A 24,628-nucleotide genomic window follows, 5' to 3' on the forward strand; every position below is an offset into this window, starting at 1 on the left:
AAAGTCAGTACAAATAGCAAAGGTGATAATGGGCATCCTTGTCTTGTGCCTTTTCTTATGTTAATAGAGTCTGTAAATTCTCCCTCTATCATTACTTTTGCCATTTGCTTATAGTATATGGCTTCTATTGCTTGAATAAATTTTCTAGCAAAGCCCATCTGTTCCAATAGTAATAACATAAATCTCCAGTTCACATTATCAAATGCCTTTTGGGCATCTAAGAATATCAAAGCCATTTGTTTTTCAGGATGCGCCTCATAATATTCCAAAATGTCCAAAATTACCCTCACGTTGTCTTTAATTTGTCTCTTTGGTAAGAATCCATTCTGATCAGGATGATTAAAATTGTTTAAGTATTTTTTGAGCCTTTCTGCCAAAATTGAGGCAAAGATTTTATAGTCTGCATTCAATAAGGAAATAGGTCTATAGTTCTTAATTTGTAATGGATCAGCCCCTTCTTTTGGAATAAGTGTAATATAAGCTTCTGACCATGTTTTAGGTATTTTCTTATTTAACATGACTTCATTCATGACTTCTAACAGTGGAGTGCTCAATGATTCTTGTAAAGTTTTATAAAATTCTGCCGGGAGCCCATCTGGCCCTGGTGCTTTTCCGTTATTCTGCCTATTGAATGCTTCAGTTAGTTCCATCATTGTTATAGTACTTTCTAACATTTTTTCAGTCTCTTCAGATATCTTAGGTAGGTTAGCATTTTGTAGATAAAGTTTAATTCTTTCCTCATCAAAATCCTCCTGTTTATATAATTGTCCATAAAAGTCTCGAATAATTATCTTTTTCTCCTTATTACCATAACACATTTGACCTTGATCATCTATTAGCTGTAATATTTTCCTAGATTCTTTCTCCTTTCTCAATTTGTATGCTAGCCATCTACCTGGTTTGTTTGCATCTTCAAAATAGTTCTGTTTAACACTTCTGATTTTTTGTGCCAGTTCTTCTTTCTCTACCTGACCCATCTTATGTTTAATTATATCCATTTTGAATTTAATATCCTTTTTCTGTGGCATATTCTGCAGTTCTTTTTCCAGTTTTTTATAATCATCTTCTAAAGCTTTAATAATTTGCCTCTTCCTAATATTCTTTTTCTTTGTATAGTCCATTATTAATCCTCTCGTATAGGCCTTCATTGTATCCCAAGCATTCTGCGTTGAAGTATCTTCTTTTTTATTTTTACTGAAAAAAAAGCCAATTCTTTGCCCATCCATTGTGTGAAATCTTTTTCCTTTAAGATAGTATTGTTTAATGTCCATCTAGATCTTCTTTTTTGTCCTTTCCATTTAATTGTCATTGGGTTATGGTCTGCCCATATACCCATTTCAATATTTATTTCTTGAATATTAGATATTAATTCTGATGAAGTCCAAATCATATCTATTCTGGACCATGATAAATGTCTATTTGAATAAAAAGTATATTGTTGGGTTTTACCATTTCTTTCTCTCCATATATCTTTTAAATTTAATTCATCTACCATTTTAAAAAAGGATTTAGGGAGAGTCTTTCTATTTTGTTTTGATGCTGTCGCTGTATAGTCCAGTTTATTATCTACAATTCCATTGAAATCTCCCATCATAACTATATTGATATAGTCCAGTCCAATTGTTTTCATATGTAACTTTTTATAAAATTCTTCTTGCTTATCGTTCGGAGCAGGAGTGTTTTTGTATTGTTATCCGCTATTTCAACCATTAATACTCTTCCATCTTCATCAGTATAAATCAATTTTGCTGCAATAGTTTCTTTAATGTACAGGACCACTCCTCTTTTCTTACAGTTAGTCAAGGAGGTAAAAATTTTCCCCAGTTTTGGTCGTAACAATAATTGTTGATGTTGTTTTTTAATATGTACTTCTTGTAAGCAAATTATATCAAATTTTAACTTCTCTAATTTATGGAAGATTTTTCTTCTTTTAATAGCTGAGTTCAATCCATTTATATTCATAGAAATCAATTTTTTTTCCTCCATGGTTATGTTTTATATTTAGGTCTAACAGTTCTCGTAGATCTTACTTCACATTGTTCTTTGGTCTCCATTTGTCCACCTACCACACCTTCTTCTTTTCCCATTGCCATTTGGTCTTCTTGGGGTTCAGTTGGGATAGTCTCTTTTTCTGTCTCTATTTCTCTTCTTCCAAAAAATTCATTGTAGAATGTTTCTGCTTTCTCAATTGAGTCGATTCTGTGTCTCTGTTCTTGCCATATGAACATTAATCCTTCTGGAATCAACCATCTATAATTCACCTCTTTTTCCAATAACTTTTTCGTCAAGAATCGATATTCTCTTCTCATCTCTCTCACTCTTCTGGGCACTTGTTTTAGAACCACAATCTCTTTGTCTTTGTATTTCAACACCTTATCTCTTGCCACTTGTAGTATTTGTGTTTTAATAGTCTTTTTAGTAAATCTGACATGGACCTCTCTTGGTAGCTTATTCCTCATCGCATATCTTGTGAAGACACAGTATATCTCATCTACTCCGTCCATCATCTTTTCCTCTGTTATCCCCAAAGCTCCAGCCAAAATTTCTATCATTACAGCCGCCAAATCTTGTCCTTTTTCTTCCTCTATATTTTGAAATCTGAGATAAAATTCTGACCTATCCATCTCCCACTTCAACATCCCCAGTTATATCTTGTTCAACCATTGTTAATTTGCTAACGATATTTCCAATTGTCTCATCTCTTTGTTTGTCTTTCTCTTCAATTTTTTGAAGTCTCTCCTCATGTTTCGCCATCATTTGTTGAAAATTTTCAATTTTTTCATCAGTCTTTGCAATACTCATTTTGAGTTCTTGTATTCCTTGTATAATCATCGTTAGGTCCATTTGTACTTTGTCTTGCTTCGCCATTATTGATAGTCGTCCTCCAGTTGATGGAGAAGCAGGAGCAGAAGTTGAACTGCCAGAAGGTAAAGTTTTCTTACTCATTTGAGTAACTCAGAATCTTTAAGCTCCTTTAATCCAATTAATAAGGTAGCCAATTATAATCCAATTGGGAAGAAGAAAAACATAAAAAAGAAAAGCCAATAAAAAATAAAGAGTCCAGAATTAAAAAGAGAAGGAGAAAAAGAAGATTAAAAAGAAAAAGGAGGAAATTCTTCAGGTTCTTCTAAACCTTAATCCTATTATGGGATAGTCAATTATAATTCAAAAATAAAAATTAAGAATAATAAAGAAAGAAAGAAAAAGAAAAAGAGAGTAAAACCCAATAATATTAAAAAGCAATGATAAAAAAAGAAGAAAAAGGAATCCTTCAGGTTCTTCACACCTTAATCCAACTATAAGATCTCAAAAAATAAAAATAAAAAATAACCATAGAAGTAAATAAAAGATGGAAATAGAAAAGGCAAAAATCCCAATGAGCAAAAAGAAAAATATTCTGAGGCTTTCCCTTTAAGGGGAAAAATAAAAATAGATATACAAATATTACAAGATACTGTGGGATTGAAGAGGAGGGATGGAACAGCTAAGAAAAAGTAAAAAAGAAAGCACACTGCATCTTATTTTGTTATCCAAGGCTCTTATTATGGCTTCTCCACAGATTCCAAAGCCAAGCTTCAAGTACTCAATTAATAATAGAAGTTCCAAAGAACACCTGTTAAAACATTCTCCGGTGTTCTTCCCTCTATCTTATCAAGTTCCAGTGTCCTTGAAAAAGAATTTCTTCACAGTCCTCTCAACTTCCAATAAAGTATTTTCAAGCCTCTAGTTGGCAGTGTTACAAAGTTTCTTTGATCCACTCCCCCTTCTTTCCCAGAGAAAGCCTAATAAAAAAAGGAAATATACATGTATATATTTTTTTTAAAAAAATAATACTAAAGGGAGCCTCTGTTCTAAAAAAAAACTATTAACAGTCAAAAGGGAGGAAAAAAAGAAAGGAAAATTAGATAAATATAAGAGAAAAAACCAGTCTAGTTACAGTTACTAGATCACAATAGAAGTTCAATGAAAACAAAAGTAAAAGTAAAAAGCCAAGCCTCAGTTTGACATTCTCTTTAAAAAATCACTGCTAAGTCAGTTTCATCAGTTTTTGTCCAAAGTCTTACAGAATTCTTCTCATTTTAGAGTGTCCTTAAGTCCCTCCAAAAAAAAGATTCTCACCAGCCGATACACTTTCTCTTTCTGCCTCTTCCTTCCGGAGATGTCACAGCTTCAGCAGCTTAATGGCTGCCTCTCCGCCGATGGTAAAGGGTCTTCTTCTGGATCAACCAGGGACTTTGCAGTGACCCTGGGATCAGCAGAACGCACCCCTTGCTATCACCGTCTCTACGGGACGGTTTAGGTCCATTAGGACTGACCAGGGGCGAAGATATCAGCTGCGATCTCAGAGCCCCGAGATTGCAGCTGTATTGCAGCGATGTGGCTCTGCCTTTTCCGGCACTATGATCTTCACCAGGATTGAAAAGGGGCTGATGGCTCCACTTACTCCTCTTCATCCTCACTCTCGTAAAGGGTCAGCTGCTGGTCCTCCTCAGTTGGGGATCCCTCCCCCTCACTGATAGGGGAGGAAACCTCTATGACCTGGTGTGCCACATTTTACTTCTCTTGCTCCTTCTGCTGAAGCTTCTTTGCCTTGGCAGTGGTAGGGGCCCTTGCTGCTGATTGGGGAGCAGTTGCCAGGTACTCAGCTGCCCTATGGCACTGCTGGCCATACTGGAAGCACAAGACAGCCTCATGGCCTAGGGTGTTGGGGAAACAGCTGCCTGGGTGGATGTGTTGTGGTTAGCCGGCAGCAAGTGCAGATGACTGAGGAGAGTGAGGACTCTGATGAGGGGCCAGGACCATCAGGGAGTGGACTGCTGCCTTCAGAGATTGTGGGGGCTGGCAGCAGTGATGAGGAGGTTCCCGAGGAGCCTGTGCCAAGTGGACATGAACAAAGGATTACTTGGAGGAAAGAACAATTACAGCAGCACAGGTGACTCAGGAGTAAGGCTGCAAGGTAATGGCCCTTCCCTCAACAGGATAAAAGCCAGGTTTGAAAAAGCATTCTTTGCAGAAAGCAAAGAAGCTCTGAAGTTCAACTTGTGGACATCTTAGTTCATGTTTGGAGAATCTTGTAAATTAGTTCTTATCTCTGGATTTTTGGCAGCATTGATGAACAACTTGGCAAGGCTCTTTCTTGTTGGAGCTAATTAGTGGAAAGCAGCTTTTTATCTGTAAAGGAACAGCATTCGTTATTAAACCTTGAAAGGTGGGAGCTGCTGCCTTTGTCTGTGTTTGCTCTTTGGGAACCTGGTTGGGTCAGAACAGGATGCTGGCCTCTGTCCCAGTAGGTGTCTTTCTTGGCTCCTCTTTGGTTTGGCTTCAGGGATACCATGCTTCTTGTATTCTCTTATGTTGAGATCCACCACCATCACCATACAATACCAATCACGGATCCAGTTGAGTATTCTCTGGGACAGGAAGGTGTGGAATAGCTCTCAATTAAAGCCATCTTTGAAATGGCAGACCAGTAGCTGCTCTGGCCAGTGCCTTAACTTGCCTGCAACTCTTCAGAACTCCTGGATGTATTCTTCCACCAGTCGGTTCCCTTGTCTAAGAGCCTGTATTTCTGATTCAGCTTTCCAGATTTGGGTCTCATCTTCAAATCTGTCTCTAAATCCTCTATGAAGTCATCAGTTTTCCCTAGCTCCAGTGCCTCTACATTGTAGAGGCCCATCACCCACTCTGTCACATCTCCTTTGAGGTTAGCAGTCATGGCATTCACCATTGCCACCTCATTGAGATAGACTGGGACGTACTGGCCCAGGTGGGCTCATATCTTTGTCATTTGTGTTCTAATTTCTGGCTCTGCATTCATGCTCTCTATTTTATTCAAGATCTCCCTACATCTTCTTGTCAAAGTATTCTTCATATCCTGGGTTTCCAACGCAATTTCTTCCCAAGTTCTACTTATCTTTATTTTTGTCTCTTTTATTTCTTTTTGTCCAATAATCCAACAATCTTTTATTCAAACCAAAGTCACTTTTCAGACAAAGAATTCAATGTCAAATGTCCATGAGTCTTTGTATCCCCAAGTTAGTAAGTCTGTTCTTCTATATAATCCAAAAGTGGAATCAGACTATATTGAAACTTTCCAGGGTCTTTTTAATAATAAAAGTTTCCCTTTAAATCTTCCAAAGCCAGGTCTTTACAGGATTTTTAGGAATATATTGCACCTTCCTTTGACAGCAGGTGGCACTCTTGCATCAGTATTCACTTTATCTTGTCTTTCTTATTTCTTGTTCAAGAATTTTACTCAAATTCTCCAAATGGAAATATGATATTAACTTTTTATATAAGTAGTTCCAGCATTTTACAATGCCTATCCACAGCAATGTTTGTCCAATTTAAAAGTCCAATTTTCTGTATTTTTAGCAAATTTTCTGTTATCTTCTTTTCCCTTCCATTTTAAAATCTTAAGATTTTACTCCCAGTGTTAGGTCGCTGCCATCTTGGCTGCCTCTTCTTCTTGCCATGGCACAGAGGGTAAAGAAAGCCCTGGGGCCCTGCAGGGGAGTTGCGTTCTCCCCTGGAAACTTGCAGGATGCCCCTCTTTTGCTTCACCTCTCATCCAAGGTGGTTTTGGCTTTTTCTGGAGCCCATGAGTAAGGGGAAGCTGGTGCAGGGACAGAGAGCTCCGTTCCCTTGTAATTGATATCGCCACAACATCACTTCTGGTTTGGAAACTTTGGGACATACCTAATAACTTCAAATAATCCTGCCAAAATTTAGACATAAACTGCACCCTTGATCAGAGCTAATTCTCTCCAGGGCTCCATGGAGCCTATACACATGTTGCAGAAAGAGTTTTGCTAGAGTTCATGCCGAGAATATTTTGGGGCAAGTCATGAAATGCAGCTGTTTACAGAAGAGGTTGGTAATGACCAAAATCATGGTGTTTCTGAAACTTTTTGGTAGTTCCACAATAAAGTACATTGGACTCTTGCCTGCTGAAGACCTCTTCCAATCCACTATATACCTCAGGATATGAGAAATTGACCCTGTTGGTGAGTAACTGCCACATCTTCCCCTTTTACTATCTTAATAGCGGGTGTGTGGCAATTCAGCTTTACTTTATGGGCTTTATGGGCTTTTTCTCAGAGTGCCTAGAATGAGCTGGAAGGGACCTTGGAGGTCTTCTAGCCTCCTATACTATTTCAGATAAGTGACTATCTAGACTGTTCTTTAAAATATCCAATGATGGAGCACCCATGATTTCTGGAGGCAAGCTGTTCCACTGGTTAATTGTCCTCACTGTTAGGAAGTTTAGGAAGTTAGGAAGTTTCTTCTTAATTCTAGGTTGCTCCTCTCTTTGATTAGTTTCCAACCATAGTTTCTTGTCCAGCCTCTGGTGCTTTGGATAATAATTTGACCCCCTCTGCTTTGTGGCAGCTCATCAAATACTGGAATACTGCTAGCATGTCACCCCTAATTCTTCTTTTCTTTAGACTAGCCAAGCCCAAATCCTGCAACTATTCTTTATATGTTTTAGTCTCCAGGCCTTTGATCATCTTAGTTGCTCTTCTCTGAACTTTTTCCAAAAACTCAAAATCGTTTTTATAGTATGGTGACCTAAATTGGTTGCAGTATTCCAGTGTGGTCTTACTAGGGTTTTATAAAGTGATACTAATACTTCATGTGATCTTGATTCTATGCCTCTATTGATACTACCCAGGATTAATTTTTTTTGGCTGTTCCTGCACACTGCTGGCTCATATTCAAGTGATCATCCACTAGGACTCCAAGGTCTCTCTCACAGTTACTGTTTTTGAGCCAGGTCTCTCCTAATCTGTATTTATACCTTTAATATTTCCTGCCTAAATGTAAAACTCTGCTTTTCCCCACACTAAAATTCATTTTGTTGGATAGGGCCCATTGTTCAAGTTTAACAATCTTTTAAAAGTTTCTTCTTCCAGGGTATTGATGGGTTCTATTTTTTCAGCCAGGAAACCCCAAGTATTATCGGGTCAGTCATACCAGAGCCCATGATAAAACTTATAGTTTCCTTGTAGGACTGTATCTTTAATTTTATGGTTCTGTTAAAAACGTGGCAGGGCTCTGTCTGCTAGGGTCCCATCCACTTGGGAGAATGCTAGGAAAATACATATATACAATGTACCATGAGGGATTCATTGGAAGGAAAACTTCATAACAGAATAGCTTCATATTTGAGGATGCTTTTTGCAAGCAGTAATTGCAAAATGATGGCATATCAATATTTTTCCAATCAGGTATTACCCCCCCCCGCCTTCCCTAATAGCAATATAATGTTTGCACAGTGCTGTGGATTTCCCTTCTAAACAATGCTTATCAAAGGTGTCTGGATCAGGACACACAAGCCCAGGTGGGAGCAGGACTAATGCAAGCACTGAATCCAGGAGCATTCTGCCAATGAGAACACCACCATCCACAAATTTTACCCAACTGTAGTATTACAAAAGGAAAAACAAAAATCACTTTGCTTTGGTTTCAAATAAATTGGTACTGAGCTGGAAATAATCAGTTCCTTTAACCAGCTGCTGCTGTAAATTTGAACTTCTAAATTGAAAAACATTCAGATAGAGCTATGTCTAATCTCATCCCTTATTTTTCTACTTACCTTGTTATTCATTTCCTCATTCTCTTTTTTGCAAGTTATGCCCTTTCCTTTGTGCTTTTGATTTGTTTTCCTTTTTAAATCTTACTGTTAATCTGTTACAATTAGGTTAAGTTAAATGAGGAATCTAGCAATAAATGAATTATTGCTAGATTTCTCAGCACTTGAAGACTTGAATGGGTTTTGGGTTTGTTTTGTCCTCTTTTGTTTTATTGGTAAAGTCCTTAGCTGGAAAGGGATTATCTGCTATCTTCTGTATAGTTTCCTTGGCTGATCATAAATTAAACAAATTAACAGATTTAGAATTAATTAGTAGATACTTGGATGGGAGATGCCCAAGAAAGAATAGACTGTAGATTAGACTGAGAAACTCTCAGAGGGCAATGGCAAACTATTTCAGTATGATTGTCAATACAATCCAGAAGGGCAAGTTAAACAGGTTCAAATACAAAGTTATAGTATTTTGTTGGTAAAAATCCAAAGCCCATCTTGCTGATGAATGTACTGGAGATCTAGCATAAAATTTGCAAAATCTGAATTACAAGTGGTGCTTAGGAATTAAAGTACCTGAGACTCAAAATGATGATTCTCATTTTATCACATCATGCCTAGATCTAACTGCAACTGATGATACTAAAGATATCAGCGCTGAGTTTACAGATAGCATTGAAGAGGAAGTACAGAATGGCTCTCACCTACAGGTAAATCCTCAAAGCATTCAAAATGGGATATCTGCAATGGTGGTAAGAACAATGACGTGAACTATGCAAATTCTGAAAGTTTGGGGAACAAGGTGAACTTGAATACACAAGGGTAGATACAGTATAGTTGCTGTTACTGAAACTTGGTGGGATGAAACCCATGACTGGAACATACTGATGGAAGGATACAAGTATTTTAAAAAAATACAGATGCCATAAAAGAGGAGGTGGAGTTGCATTATATGTAAAAGACCACTATATTGCAACAGAAATGTATGAAATCAAAGACAAAAATCTCCTAGGATGCATATGGGTCAATATATAAAAAAAAGAATGACATGGCCATAGGTGTATACTACAGGCCACCCAACCAAGCAGAAAAAAAATGTACTTTTTGCTAACCAACTAACAAATGTATGTAGGAAACACACTACATTAATAATGAGGGGCTTTAATTACTCTGATATAAACTGAAAGCCTAATTCTGCATCAACTGAGAGATTGAACAAGTTCCTGACCAACCTTAGCTAACAACTTTGCCATCTGAAAGGTAGAGGAGAGAATTAGAGGAACAGCCATACTGGACTTAATTCTTACTAACAGAGAAAGGATAGAGGGAGTTGAAACCACAGGAACCTTGGGTGAGAGTGACCATGTCATACTAGAATTCAACATAATGCAAATACAAGCAATAGAACACAACAATACCTAGATCCTAGATTTTAAAAGAGCTGATTTTAACAAACTCAGACAGAACTTGGGAAAGATTCTTTGGATGAAAATCTTTAAGGCGAAAACAACCCAAGAAGCTTGGGAAACTGAAAAATATTATCATAAAAGCCCAATTAAGCTGAAAAGCCCACTACCACTGAAAAAGAAAAACAGGAAATCCAAGAAGAAACCAGCATGGCTGCACAAAGATCTCTCTGACAAATTTAAAGACAAAAAGGACATGTACAAAAAATGGAAAGAAGGACACATAACTAAGGGAGAATATCATCAGATAGCCAGAATCGGCAAAGATGAAGTCAGGAAAGCAAAGGCTCAGAATGAACAAAGACTTGCAACAAAAGTCAAAGATATTTTTTAAAAAGTTTCTTCTAACATATAAATAACAAGAAAAAAATCAAGGAAAGTGGGTCCACTAAAGAGAGAAGACAGCAAAGAAGTAACAGGCAGCAGAGAGAAAGCAGAACTGTTTAACTCATTCTTTGCATCGTGGTCTTCACGCAAAGAGAAACTATAGCTCAACCTTCCAAGAACTTAGTAATCAATGGACATTGCATGGTGGCCACAAATGCAGATACAATCTCGATATGAGAAAGATGCTAAAATGTATGGTTTTAATAAAGAATTAACAGATTTGGACCAGATACTAACTGGAATGGATGAAAAACTGATAAAGAAAATATATTGTTACTTATTAGGTATTAAATTTGAAAGTGAGCAGGTAAAGGAGACAATGATTGTTTGGGCTAAACATTTTGGATATGCAATAGAACTGGATAAATGGCAGAAACTGTGGGTAGAAATGTTAAATTGACTATGTCAACTGCATATAAAGAAAATTTGTATAAAATGTTCTATAGATGGCATTTTGCACCAACAAGTCTGGCAAAAATGTTTAAAGATAGATCTGCTAAATGTTGGAAGTGCGGTCAGATACCTGATTCATACCACCATATGTGGTGGACATGCCCAAAGGCTGAAAAATATTGGACAAAAATATATACTTGGTTGGAAAAAATGATAAATCAGCATATAGACTTGAAACCAGAAATATATTTATTGGGCATCCTGTCAGAAAAACATGATAAAAGGACTATATATTTGATTTTACATGTATTAACTGCAGCCAGAATTGTATTTGCACAACAATGGAAGTGTGACGAGATCCCAACAGATGAGAAAGTAATTAAGAAAATATTAGAACATGCAGAAATGGATAGATTAACACTATTAAGGAAAAAGAAGAAACTGAATATTTCTTGATATGGGACCTATTTTACTATAGATAATAAAAACAGGTTAGAAATATGGAGATTTAAAAAGGATAAATGTTAAAATGGAGATTTGTTAAAGTAGATGTTAAATATTATTATTATAATATTAATCTTATTTGATGAATACTACTGTAAACATCTTGATTATGATTGCCTTAAAACAATTGTACCCAGACAACAAACTGATTGAAATTGAATTTTTATATGTTATATAAATAAAACAAATAAAACATTAAAAAAAGAAGTGATGGAAGGAGTTGAAATTACAAGAACTTTGGTTGAGAGTGACCATGTCATATTAGGATTCAGTACAATGCCAACACAAGTAAAGAACATAATGATACCAGAGTCTTACATTTTAAAAGAGCTGATTTTAACAAATTCAGAGCTTGGAAAAGATTCCTTGGATGAAAATTCTAAAGTAGAAAACACCTGAAGAAGCTTAGGAAAGTGAAAAATATGATCATAAAAACCGAGTCCAGCACAATACCACTGAAAAAGAAAAACAAGAAATCCAAAAAGAAACCAGCATGGTTGCACAAAGGTCTCTGGTAAACTGAATGACAAAAAAGACAAGTACAAAAATGGAAAGATGGACAGATAACTAAAGCAGAATATCAGCAGATAGCCTGAATCTGCAAAAATGAAGTCAGGAAAGCAAAGGCTCAGAATGAACAAAGATTTGTAACAAAAGTCAAACATAATTTTAAAAAGTTTCTTCAACATATGAATAACAAGAAAAAAGTCACGGAAACAGTCAGTCCACTAAAAGAAAATGGCAAGAAGTAACAGGCAGTCAAGAGAAAGCAGAGCAGCTTAAATCATTCTTTGCATCAGTCTTCCAGCAAAAAGAAACTATAGACCAACCTAACCTAAACATAACTATGTTTAGACAAAATAAAAGACAAAGACAAAATAAAATAATAAAAAACCAGATCTGTGAACATCTAGAAATAAACAAAATTATAACTAGTAGCCAGCATGAGGTTGTTAAAAACAGATCATGTCAAACCAATCTTATTTTATTCTTTGACAAAGGGACTAAATTAGTAGGCTATCAAAGTGTTTTGGACATAGTATATTTAGACTTCAGTAAGGCATTCAATAAGTAAGTAAGTAAGTAAGTAAGTAAGTAAGTAAGTAAGTAAGGCATTCAGTAAGGCAGTAAGATGCAGTGGCTCAGTGGCTAAGATGCTGAGCTTGCCAATCAAAAGGTTGGCAGTTCAGCAGTTCAAATCCCTAGTGTTATGTAACAAGATGAGCTCCCATTACTTATCCAGCTTCTGCCAACCTAGCAGTTTGAAAGCATGTGAAAAATGCAAGTAGAAAAATAGGGACCACCTTTGGCAGGAAGGTAACAGTGTTCTGTGTGCCTTTGGCATGCCAGCCACATGACCATGGAGACGTCTTTGGACAGCATTGGCTCTTCGGTTTTGTAATGGAGATGAGCACTGCCCTCTAGAGTTGGGAATGACTAGCACATATGTGCAAGGGGAACCTTTACCTTTACCTTTTAACATTCAACAAAGTAAACCACCACCTACTTCTTGGTAAGCTAGAAAAAAATGGAATAGATAGCATCACAATGGATTTGTAAGTGGCTGACAAACTGTGCTCAATGAGTAATCCTTAATGTTACTACATCTACATGGAGCAAAGTAAGCAGTGGGGTGCCACAAGGTTCCATTTTAGACCCGGTACTCTTCAATATCTTTATAAATGACTTATATGAGAAGGTGAACTGATCACATTTTCAGATGATAAAAGCCATATTTCAGATGAATAGCCAACACCCTAGATGATAGCAATAGTACTTAGACTTATATACCACTTCACAGTGCTTTACAGCCCTCTCTAAGCAGTTTACAGAGTCAGAATATTGCCCCCAACAATCTGGGTCCTCATTTTACTGACCACGGAAGGATGGAAGGCTCAAGATCTAGATGGATCTTGACAGACTTGAACACTGGGCCCTATCTAACAAAATGAAATTCATTGTAGAGAAAAGTAAGATCTTACACATAGAACCCCCAAAAGAATACCTACAGATTATGTGAAACCTGACTTAAAGCAGCAACTATTAGAGGGATCTTGGAGTCCTAGTGGACAATCAATTAAATATGAGCCAATAGTGTGCAGTCAAAAAAGCCAATGCAATCCTAAATTGCATTAACAGATGGATTGAATCAAGATCACATGAGGTACTAGTACCACTTAATAAAGCTTAATAGACCACACCTAGAATACTGCATCCAGTTTGGGTCACTACAGTCTAAAAAGAATGCAAAGAAGAGCAACAAAGATGATGGGGGACTGGAGGCTAAAACATATGAAGAAGCATTGCAAGAACTGGGCACAGCTAGTCTAGTGAAGAGAAGGATCAGGGGTAACATGATAGCCGTGTTGCAATATTTGAGTGGCTGTCATAGAGAGGAGGAGGACAATCTACTTTCCAAAGCATGTGAAGGCCATACAAGGAACAATGGATGGAAACTGATCAAGGAGAGATTCAACTTAGAAATAAGCTGAAATTTTCTGACAGTGAGAGCTATCAACCAATGGAACAGCTTGCCTTCAAAAGTTGTGGGTGGAGTGTGGTGAATCACTGGAGGCTTTCAAGAAGAAACTGGACAGCCACTTGCCAGAAATGTTATAGGATCTCCTGCTTAAGCAGAGGGGTGGACTAGGTGACCTACAAGGTCCCTTCCAATTCTGTTATTCTGTTCTGAAGTCTCTATCATGTTTCTTAGGAGCCATGTAATTGGCAAGGTGTGTGAAGGCCCAATTTGCTAAGTGTCAGAGTTGCCCCAGATAGATCCCTTAGGAAAGAAAGGCCCTTAACTCCATTTGATTGAAGTGATAAGTTATTTTACTAAAGGACACTGCTTGCAGGCTAGATCTAAGTTTCCCACACGAAAAAGGTACAAAATGTTTCCCCTCATCCTAGCCCTCTCCCCATGACCAGTGAATATCTGCTAAGGTCTTTTGAGAACACTGAGATGTTTGGATTAATCCACATTCTTTTTTCAGGGTACATGGCCTTGGGTACAGGCACAAACTGGTTCCAAGCTGCCGTATTCTTCAAATCACCTGGAAAGAATTCAAGGATAATACTGATAATTTTTTTGACAGTTACAGAGCACTAAACTATATTCAGTTGGTTAGCAAGCTTTTTATAGCATACAAGACTTGTCATCAAGGATTTATTTTCTGCATTCACATTTGGATTTCTTTCAATAACTAAGTGCAGTCAGAGACAAATATGGTGAAGTTTTCACCAAGACATTTTTATTCACCATACAGCATACAGGGAAATCTACAAATGCTAGACACAATGCTGTCCCGACAGCCTATATTGCTAGTTAATTCCACTTGGTGTCATTTTCTTTGATCCTTGGTGCACCATGGGGGGAGAGGGTGAACTAGATTCAGAAACCAGATTTAGGAGAAGACCTCCAAGGTCCTTTCTATCTCTATTATTCTGAAATTTGAATGGATGTAGCCAGTGGGGGGATTCAAATATTTTTGCCACCGGTTCGGTGGGTTTGGCTTGGTGGGCGCGCTTGTACGCATGCACACAATTTGCGTGCATGTGCGCACCAAACATGCACTTTGCACAGGCACAGAGGCATTTGCACAGGTGCAAAGGCATTCTAACTAGCCTCCTGCAAGCCTGCACGATGCCGGTCACTTCAGCAGCTGCCACGCGGCACTATTCTGTGCCGCACAAAGCAGCTGCGCTTCAAATTCAACAGATAAAAGTGAGTATGGGAACATGGGTGGGTGGGTGGGACAAAAAGCAGAGCGGCGGAGAGAATCGGTTCGGTCTCCGCTGCTTATCGCTGCTACCGGCTCACCAGAACCAGGCCGAACTGGTAAGAATACCACCACTGGGTGTAGCATAAACACCAACTTTCAGGAAGCCAGATTTTTGAAAAAAATGTTCAGTGCCATCTATTCATTCAATTTATTCAAATTCTCAGTCTAAATATTTTTGTATATAATGCAGGAAAGAAATATTTCCACAACTAGCATAGCAAAGTGTTGTGACTCGAGACTTGAACCTGATCAGTCAGCAGATGTGGGTTCGAGCGATGAAGAATATCTGGCACTGAGATTCGAGCCTGCATTATTAAGTGACTTAGAGGGGAGTCAAGTAGAGGGAGAGGAGTTGGATTTGAGAGATGAACCTGATTTATTGGAGGTTTCAGAGTCCACTCCCTCTACTTCCCCAATTACATCTCAGGTATTAACTGTTAATCAGGAAAGTGTGTCAGAGGTTTCAAGTGGTGAGGAAACTGCCGGATGCTGGATGGATGCCAGAACTAGGAGAAGATTGAGACGTCAATCTCAATTAGAAAAGAGACGTCCAGCAAAGGATTAATTAATGAGACTGACATGCCCTCTCTTAGAGGATATAAGGGAGCGTACGACTTTGTAATCTTTGCTGGAAAACAAAGTGGAAAGAATTGCGTCTGATTACTGCGTTGTGATTTACGAACTATACAGAATTGCCGGACAGATTCTAGGAGGATTGCCAAGGAACTGTGATAACAGGGCAATTGAATCTTCTGTCTCTGGTTTTGTTTACGTAAAGTATTTGAACTCTGTAACTCAAAGTTTTCATCTGTGGATACAGGTGGGACAGAACAGCAAAGTATACCATTTACTACAAACTATGTCCTAGAAACAAAATTTCAGAAAAATCCTACATAATGAATGCTTTTACTGTCCTCTAGACTGATTGTGACAAAACCAGTAGCTACTGTGATATGCTACATAAAATTATCATATCTTCATTAGCTTAATATCCAGGCCTTAATGACTCTTTTTATTTCAAATATTGTCTAATTGTTCAGAGCAATTCAGGCTCTTATCAAGTCAGCAGGTGTTGTTTAATAGCAAAAATTGATAGAAGTTCACTTGGAACAGTTTGACTTGATTAAACTTCCTTTAATGTTTAATGTTTAAACAATAACTGTTAATTTTCCTGTTTATTTCTTTCTTCCTATACTTCCTATGGTCTTTACACAGAAGATATAGTGCTAACAGTCTCAGTCTTCAACATGATTTATCTAAATTAATAAAATTTCACCTGCATTGGCCGTGTTTAACTTATCTTTTAATCCATTTTGTTTTATTTATTTTAGCTTTTATTTTATTTCTGTTTTTTATTATATAAGTCTAATTAATGGCCGAAATAAAACTGACTGACTACAGTTTGTCTCTTAGGCAAAAAATGTAGATTACAAAATATTGCTGTAGTTTAGCAAAAACATGGATACTCCCAAATCCCCTATGTCAGATTTAGCCATTTATTTTCAGAAGATTTAGATTATGTCATTAGGAATAACTTTTTTATTATATCTGCACATTCTAGAATGTTAAGAAGGATATTGATGACAATCTGATGAGTCATTCCAGTTATCCTGCTCTACTGACTTTGAAGAGTGAAGGCAACCAGCAAGTGATGCTTCAGTCTCTGAAATCTATGGTTCAGCATGTTTTGGAACAAAAAAAGAAACTAGAAGAAGAGCTGCAGGAGTTTAAAGAGCAGATTGAGGAAGCTGGGTTCTCTTCCATTTCTCAGCTAAAGTAAGTCAGACTGACACCAGAAAATATCTGGGCATCCAGCAATCTGAGTTCTTATCAGAGAGCTCAATACATTTCAGTATAGAAACATAAAGACTATTAGGCTTGCCCCAGCTGGGGTCCTTAGGAAAGAAAGACCCTCGACTCCATTTAGTTGGAATGATAGGTTCTTTTACTAAAGTTAAGGGGTCGCAGCTAAAGAAAAGCTAGATATGAATATTCTTGTGCAAAGGTTACACTTTCCCCCTTTCCTCAACCCTCCCTCGTGACCAGTTCATCAATGTCCAATGACTTTCAGATAATTTGAAAACGGCTTGGCTGTTTGGTGTGACTCAATGCAGTTTCACATTTGTTCTCAGGCCAGTGTCCTTGAAGAAGACTGGTGTATTCTGAGCTTGGCACCTCTGGATTCCATTAAAGCTGTCACCTTCACCTTCCCACCTTTTATCTTTATGTTCCCATCAATACTACTTTACATTCCCTTGCCCTTTCCCCCCCCTCCCTTGCATTTTATGACAGGATGCCAGCAAAGCATAGAAGCTGCAGATGACACCTGACATTCTGCCCCCCTTTTCAGAGACATTAGTCCTATATGAAGAGAAAAAAATGGGAAGGGAGAGAAAAGAGAGAGTAGACTTAATTTGTTGGCATTCAGTGAGGTTTATCTGGGTGTCTATCATGGAACTTTCGAAGAAGTTTTGAGGCACTTATGTGCTGAATGTCTACCATTCTATCTCTGAAGGGGGAAGACTTTCCAAGCTACTAGATATTGGATTTTTGCTCTGTGTGTGCAAGAATCTAAAATGTCTTTGACTTCAAAGAGTTGCTCTCCTTCAATCAGGATGGGATCAGGCAGTGATTTCATGACAGGGCATAAAGGATAGCTAGTTGATTGTTTTAGTAAGCTGCAATAGAATACCAGATGAATGCATCTACAGGTTTTTGACAGATCAAGTTGCACTGTTACTGGATTAATAATTTTGCTGATGGGGAAAGGGCCAATGTACTTTGGACCTAACTTCTTTAAAGATTGTCTGGATTATAGGTACCTTAGTAGACAGATAAACTTTGTCACCAAGTCTGAATTCTTTTGGTTTAGAGCGTTTCTTGTTGGCTTGTTTTTATATGATTCTCAAGCTTTTTCAAACACTTTCTGGACTACTGGCCTGTGTTTTGTGATTGTGAAATCCATTCACTAGACTTGTGGTTTGTGATGTAACTTGAGGCAATTCAAGGATAAATACAAAATCCTGCCCAGAGGCCATTTTAAAAGTAAATCCCATGCTGTCATGTACACTGTTATAATATGCAACCTCAGCAAAAGGAAGGTCTGTCCAATTATTTTATTGATAATTAATGTAGCATCTCAGATATTGTTCTAGGACCCCATTTGTTTGTTCACATAGCCCATTCATTTTTGAAAGGTGGGAGGAGCTAAGCCCCTTCATGATTCCTAGTAATTTTAGGACTTCATACCAAAAGAATGAAGTGAATTGAACGTGAGTTCTAAAATGATTGATTCTGGTGCCCCATGAAGTCTGTATAGATGTTGCATGAATAGCCTAGCTAAGGTGCATGCTGATGGGATTTTTTGGCAGGGCACAAATGTACTTGTTTAGAAAACAAATTGGTTATCACTCAAATTACTGTGTTTCCAGAGCTTTCCAATAGCTCCACTATAAAGTCCATTGAGATCTCTTTCCAGGGTACTTGGGTTGGAGGATTCCCAGTGTTTTTCCATGGTGTCTTTTGACTGAGGCACAAACAGGATGGCTACATAGGTTTCTGTGTTCTTTTTGAGTGATGGCCACCAGACTTGACTATTTATTTTTATTTTATTTATTTATTTGATTTGTCAATAGGTATAAGTATATACATAGTTATGGATACATGAAATGGGTACATATAAGAAAAATAAAACGAACAATAGGACAGGGACAGTAGGCACATTGGTGCGCTTATGCACGCCCCCTACAGACCTCTTAGGAAAGGGGTGAGGTCAATAGTAGACAATCTAAGGTTAAAGTTTTTGGGGGTTGAGGAAGAAACTACAGAGTCAGGTAGAGTATTCCAGACATTGACCACTCTGTTGCTGAAGTCGTATTTCCTGCAATCAAGTTTGGTGCAATTAACCTTGAGTTTGTATCTATTGTGTGCTCTTGTGTTGCTATGGTTGAAGTTGAAGTATTCATTGACAGGTAGGACATTGCAATGTATGATTTTATATACCATACTTAGATCAGACCAAAGACGGCGTAATTCAAGGTTTTCTAGGCCTAGAATTTCAAGTCTGGTGGCATAAGTTATTCTACAACAAGTAGAGGAGTGGAGAACTCTTCTTGTGAAATATTTCTGGACTTTCTCAACTGTGCTAATATCAGATACGTAATGTGGGTTCCAGACTGATGAGCTGTATTCGAGTATTGGTCTAGCAAATGTTTTGTATGCTCTAGTTATTAGTGTGGTATTGCCAGAGAAAAAGCTACGTAGGATTAGGTTAACAACTCTTAATGCCTTTTTGGCTATGTAGTTACAGTGGGCTCTAGCACTTAGATCATTTGAGATGAGTACTCCAAGATCCTTGACAGAGCTTGGATCATCAACAAGATCTTGACTATTCAGCTTGTATTTTATTTTCTGATTTTTTTTCCCAATATGTAAAGACAGGGCATTTATTTGTTGAGATTTGAAGTTTCCATTTGTTTGACCATTCTGATACATAGTCAAGATCTTTTTGAAGGGTAGCAGTATTGTCTGTGGTATTGAACAGCTTTACATCATCAGCGAAAAGAACGCAGTTGCTCTTGATATGATCACAGAGGTCATTTATGTAGAGTATGAAGAGAGTTGGTCCTAGAACACTGCCTTGGGGGACACCACTATTGACAGGTACAGAATTTGATAGGACACTCCCAAATTTGACCATTTTTTGTCTGTTTGACAGGAATGCTTCTATCCAGTTATGCAGTTGTCCAGAGATACCATAAGATTTTAGTTTTAGGAGTAGTTTGTCATGTACCACTGAATCGAAGGCTTTACAGAGGTCTGTGTAGATTGCGTCTATTGCTTTGCCCTGATCGAGTTGTATAGTCCATATGTTTTTGCAGTGTTAAGAGTTGCAGATTACAGGATAGTTTTTTTCTGAAACCAAATTGTTTATTAGAGAGTAGGTTGTTTGTCTCTAAGTGGAGGATAATGGATTGGTTAATAATTGATTCCATGACTTTACAGGAGACGCAGCATAAGGAGATTGGTCTGTAATTTTCAACTAGGCTGGGGTCTCCCTTTTTGAAGATGGGGATGACTGTGGCTTGTGACCATAGGTTAGGCAAGGAGCTGGTCCTGAAAGATTTTTCAAAGATTATGCTTAGAGGTTCATGAGATGTAAGTTTTTTTACAGAGCTAAACTGTTTTTGAGTCATGGCTTTTTTGGAGGATGACAGTGGCTCTCGAGGACATAATTTGCCTGCTACCCATGCTAAGCCATCACATAGTGTGCACTTGGCCTGGTGGGTTTTAAACCATTCATCTTTCTCTAATTCACCTTTCAGCACAGCAATCAAGTTGTCCACAACTTGGGTTTTAAGCTTCCCTTGCCCCTTGTGATGGCTGGGACTACCAGCTGCTGAGATGGGATAACTGGTCTGATGACTTCAGGTTTGGAGCTATTATATTATGGGAGCCTTGATAGAGCATCAGTCAGAAAGTTTTTTCCCCTCTAGGTAATACCATAACATTAAATGGTTAAAATTTTGGCCCTACTGGACTTGTTTACGGGACAGGTGTCTCCAGGGCCTCTAAAGTTTTCTGGTCTATCCACATTTCAAATGGAGCTTTGCTTCCCTCTAAGAAATGTCTCCAAGTTAGAAGTGCCCAATGCACTATGTAGGATTCCTTCTGCCACAGCACCCATCTGAGCTCAGTCTCAGTGAGATTTTTGGAGATGTAGATGCATGTTCATTTTTCTGTAATAGAACAGCCTCCATGGCTACATCGCTAGCATCAGTTTGGATGATAAAAGGGGCACTTGGATTTGGATTTGGATTAGCACCGGCTAGGTGGCAAACAAGTGCTTAAGTTTTTTTAATGCGGTTTGGCACTCCATGAACCACTTCAGGGACTGGCTAAGCTTAGGTTTCCTTTCCCCTTTGGTATTTTGTAGGGTGGTGATGGGTAGTGCTATTTGCACAAATGATGGGATAAACTGACAATAGAGGTTAGCAAATCCCAAGAAGCTTTGAAGTTGCTTCCTGGTACAGGGAGGAATCCACTCTAACATTGCTCTCACCTTTTCAGGGTCCATTTCTATTCCCTCGTGAGATTTGTAATACTCCAAATAATCAATTTTACTCTGGTGGAATTCACATTTAGAATATAGCTGAGTTATCTTGCAAAGTTTCTTGTACATGGCTCACATTAATTCACATGCTTGGTCATAGTCTTGGTGTTGAGCAAACTATCATCTAAATAAACTAAGCCCCCTCCCCTTTGTACAGGTGTTCATGCAACACATCATTTATCAATTGCATGAAGACAGCACCCAAAAGGGAGCATGCAGAATTGGAAACATCCTATATGGCAATTAAATGCAGTTTTCGACTTGTCTCTATACTTGATCCTAATTCAGTAGTTGTAAGGACTTGCCTCTCCTACCCCCTCAAGAAATCAGAACTCTTAAAATAGGCAGCATTTCAAAAGGAACTCTTTTTGGGGGGAGATAGTGATAGCAAGAAGAATAGGGAAGATCTGAAGTTCCTGCTCAAAATTGTTAGATTAAAAGTTGTAGAAACCTCTCCCCTGTGTCCAGTCCAAGGTGAGCCAATTCGCAGGTTTGAAGTTGTTTTGGGAACTTTGAACTATGAAGGTGATAAGAAATTGTTCTCAGGCACTGCTTGCTCATTCCTCTGGGTCTGAGATAAAACAGATGCCCAGACTCATCCCTCCCCACTCCCATTCCCAGGAAAATACATCAAAATAAAGGAAAGACCCAAAATAAGAAAATATCATAAAAGTGCACCAGAGCTCCCTCCCATCAGAATGGCAGTGTCCTGATAGGCAGGGGTCCCCAACCACCAGTCCCCAGACCGGTACCGGTCAGTGGATCATTTTTTACCGGGCCCCAAAGCTTGGGTGCCATGAGGGAGAGAGAGGGAGAAAAGAGTGCTACAGTATGCCCAGCGCTAGTCTTCCTTTTCCTCTCCTTCTCCTTCTCCCCCATCAACCACACACACGCATGTGTGCAGATAAAGCTGTTGCTGTTGCTGCTGCTGCTGCATCACTACCTGAAGGAACAGATTGAGCACAGGCGCTGAAGGAGCGCCACGGCGTCTGTCACCAGAGCGCAAGGAAGCAGCAGCAGCTGCGGCAGCGGTGGCTGCTGCACCTCCGACTTTCCTGGGGAAGGTCATTCCCTGACCAGTTGCACTTCCCAGCCCATGCTTGCACCCCTCGCCCCCCCCGCCCACTTCCTCGCAGGCAGAGGCGGGAAGCTGCGAGGAATTCAGGCGTGCTTTCTAGCCGGCTGTGCCAAGTCTCTTTTTTTTTTTTTGCCCGAGGCTGGAAAGAAGAAGGGCGACGGGTCACTGAGGAAGGTGAGAGAGACTGGGAAGGGAGAGAGAAGCCCAGCTAAAGCAGCTCTGTGCTGCTTTAGGGACTAGTAGTAGAAGGCGGCGATTGGCAGCACTTGCCACCAGGCGATGCTTCTGGGTTTTCGGTTGGAAAGCGGCATTTGGGTGCTTGTGCCTTAGTTTTGTCGAAGGGGGGGGCAGCTTCAAGAGCCATCCTGATGGCAGTGGAGTCTCACATTACACAGGTACCGGTCCGTGGAAGAATAAATAATCATGAAACCAGTCCCTGGTTCAAAAAAGGTTGGGGGTCACTGCTGATAGGGATCTATGGGGACTTGACATGCTGCCCCCCCTAGGAGAAGGAGAGATCCACCTCAAAGAAAAGAAAATAAGGGGAGAAAGAAAACACAAGTGGTTAGTTAGGCTTATCTGGATAATGGACATGAAACCATTTGAGCAGCCTAGGGGCTCTGACATGCATTTTATGTACCTACTCATTTTCAGACAAGGGGAGGTTATTCCAAACCACCAGGTACTGGGTTGTTCTATGGTGTTCTCTTGAATCAAGTATTTCCTTGATTTTGAAATGCTGCTCTCTCTCAACCATAATGGGCTGTGGCGGTGTGACAACCTTAGGTCTTAGAGGTGAGGCTATTTATGATTTTAAGAGGTTGCAGTAGAATATTGGATGTATTTGTCTCAATGATTTTGGCAATTGGAGTTCTACCATAACTGGGTTTATAATGTGTGTAATGGGAAAGGGTCCTATGAATTTAGGTCCTGGTTTTTCTTAGGGTTGCAGAGACTGTAGGAACTGAGTTTGAAAGGTATATCTTATCTCCAACTCAGAATGGTTTTGGCTGTTCACTTTTTATCTGCCTGCTCTTTGTAGGCTGCTCTCAGTTCATCTAAGGTTTTGAATACAACTGGCCAGGTGTTTTATAGTTCATGCTCATTCATGGAGGGTATGGTGGGTTCTGCAGCTGGGAGTTCCAGCATTGGGTTAAAGTCCTGACCAGTGGCCACATGGAAGGATGTAAATCCGATGCTGGTACAGACTGCAGTATTGTACGTGACCTCTGTGAAGGAAAGGTCAGTTTAGTCATCTTGTTTATGAAGCATCTAAGATATGCTTCAGGACCAAGTTAGTTCATTCCAATCCACCATTCATTTGCAGTTGATGAGTTGAACTCAGTCCCTGATTGGTTCCCAAAAGGGCCAAAAATGCCCAGAACTTGGAGGTGAACTGGACCCTGCAGTCTGAGATTATCCATGGTGGGGCACCATCTAGGCAATATAATGTGGTGTAAGTATAGTTTGACTAGTGTTTTGGCTGTGGGGATTTTTTGGCATGTTCTCTTTTGAAAACAAGTCCATCACTAACCAAATGACTGTATTTCCTGTGCTTTCAGGCAGTTCTACATCCATAAAATCCATAGAGATCTCTCTCTCCAGGGTGCTGAAGGCTCAGCTACTGGTCGCAGGAGGCCAGGTGTTTTCACCATCATCTTTTGATAGAGGCGCAAATAGGGCAGTTGGCTACATAGTTCTCAGTGCCCTTTTTGAAAGATGGTCACCAAAAATGCCTTTTTAGTAAATGAAGAGTTTTTTCAAATCCAAACTACCCCACATTGGAGTCATGGCACGTGTGCATGTCTTTGACTGGCTGGACATACCAAGGCAGGTCATCGTTCATCAAGCAGGTGTCTTTATGGTTTAGGAACCATTGAGCATTGACCAAGGCCTGCTTAAAAGCTAGGGTGGTGGCATTGTCTGGAGATGGGTCCCCTTTCATCTGTGCCCTAGTGGTCACTCAGGCTGCTAACTGTGAAGCAGGAACCATGGGCTTAACTATTTCTAATTTGGTGCTGTTATATTGTAGATATTGTGACAAAGCATCAGCTAGGAAGTTCTTTACCCTGAAAGGTAATGGTGGGTGAAGTTAAGTAGCTGGAAGCACTGGCCCCAGCATGCTTGCTTAGGGGATAGTTTCCTTGGGGTTTTAGGATTTCCAGGTTCTTATGGTCAGTCCACTCCTGGAATGGAATTTTCAGGAAATGGTGCCAAGTGAGGAGGGCCCAACGGACAGTGTATTTTTCCCTCTCCCACACTGCTTATCATTGCTGTTTCTGTAAGTGTTTTTGTGGTGCATGCACAGGGTTGCAGCTG

At 39.1% G+C, this 24,628-nt stretch overlaps 1 protein-coding gene across 23 annotated transcripts in view; it reads left to right on the forward strand.

Annotated features, from left to right (window-relative positions):
* Nucleotides 1-24,628, forward strand: part of PDE4DIP (phosphodiesterase 4D interacting protein) — a 353,766-nt gene that overhangs the window by 214,713 nt on the left and 114,425 nt on the right. For all 23 annotated transcript variants that reach the window (XM_087932026.1, XM_087932029.1, XM_087932027.1 and 20 more), the window contains 2 exons: nucleotides 9,209-9,297; nucleotides 16,681-16,895. In XM_087932026.1, the coding sequence (XP_087788152.1) occupies nucleotides 9,209-9,297; nucleotides 16,681-16,895 (304 nt within the window). The remainder of the gene's footprint in view (nucleotides 1-9,208; nucleotides 9,298-16,680; nucleotides 16,896-24,628) is intronic.

This window comes from Pseudonaja textilis, chromosome 3, assembly GCF_049901715.1.
Source record: "Pseudonaja textilis isolate UNSWEBS1 chromosome 3, rPseTex1.2, whole genome shotgun sequence".
Lineage (NCBI taxonomy): Eukaryota > Metazoa > Chordata > Lepidosauria > Squamata > Elapidae > Pseudonaja > Pseudonaja textilis.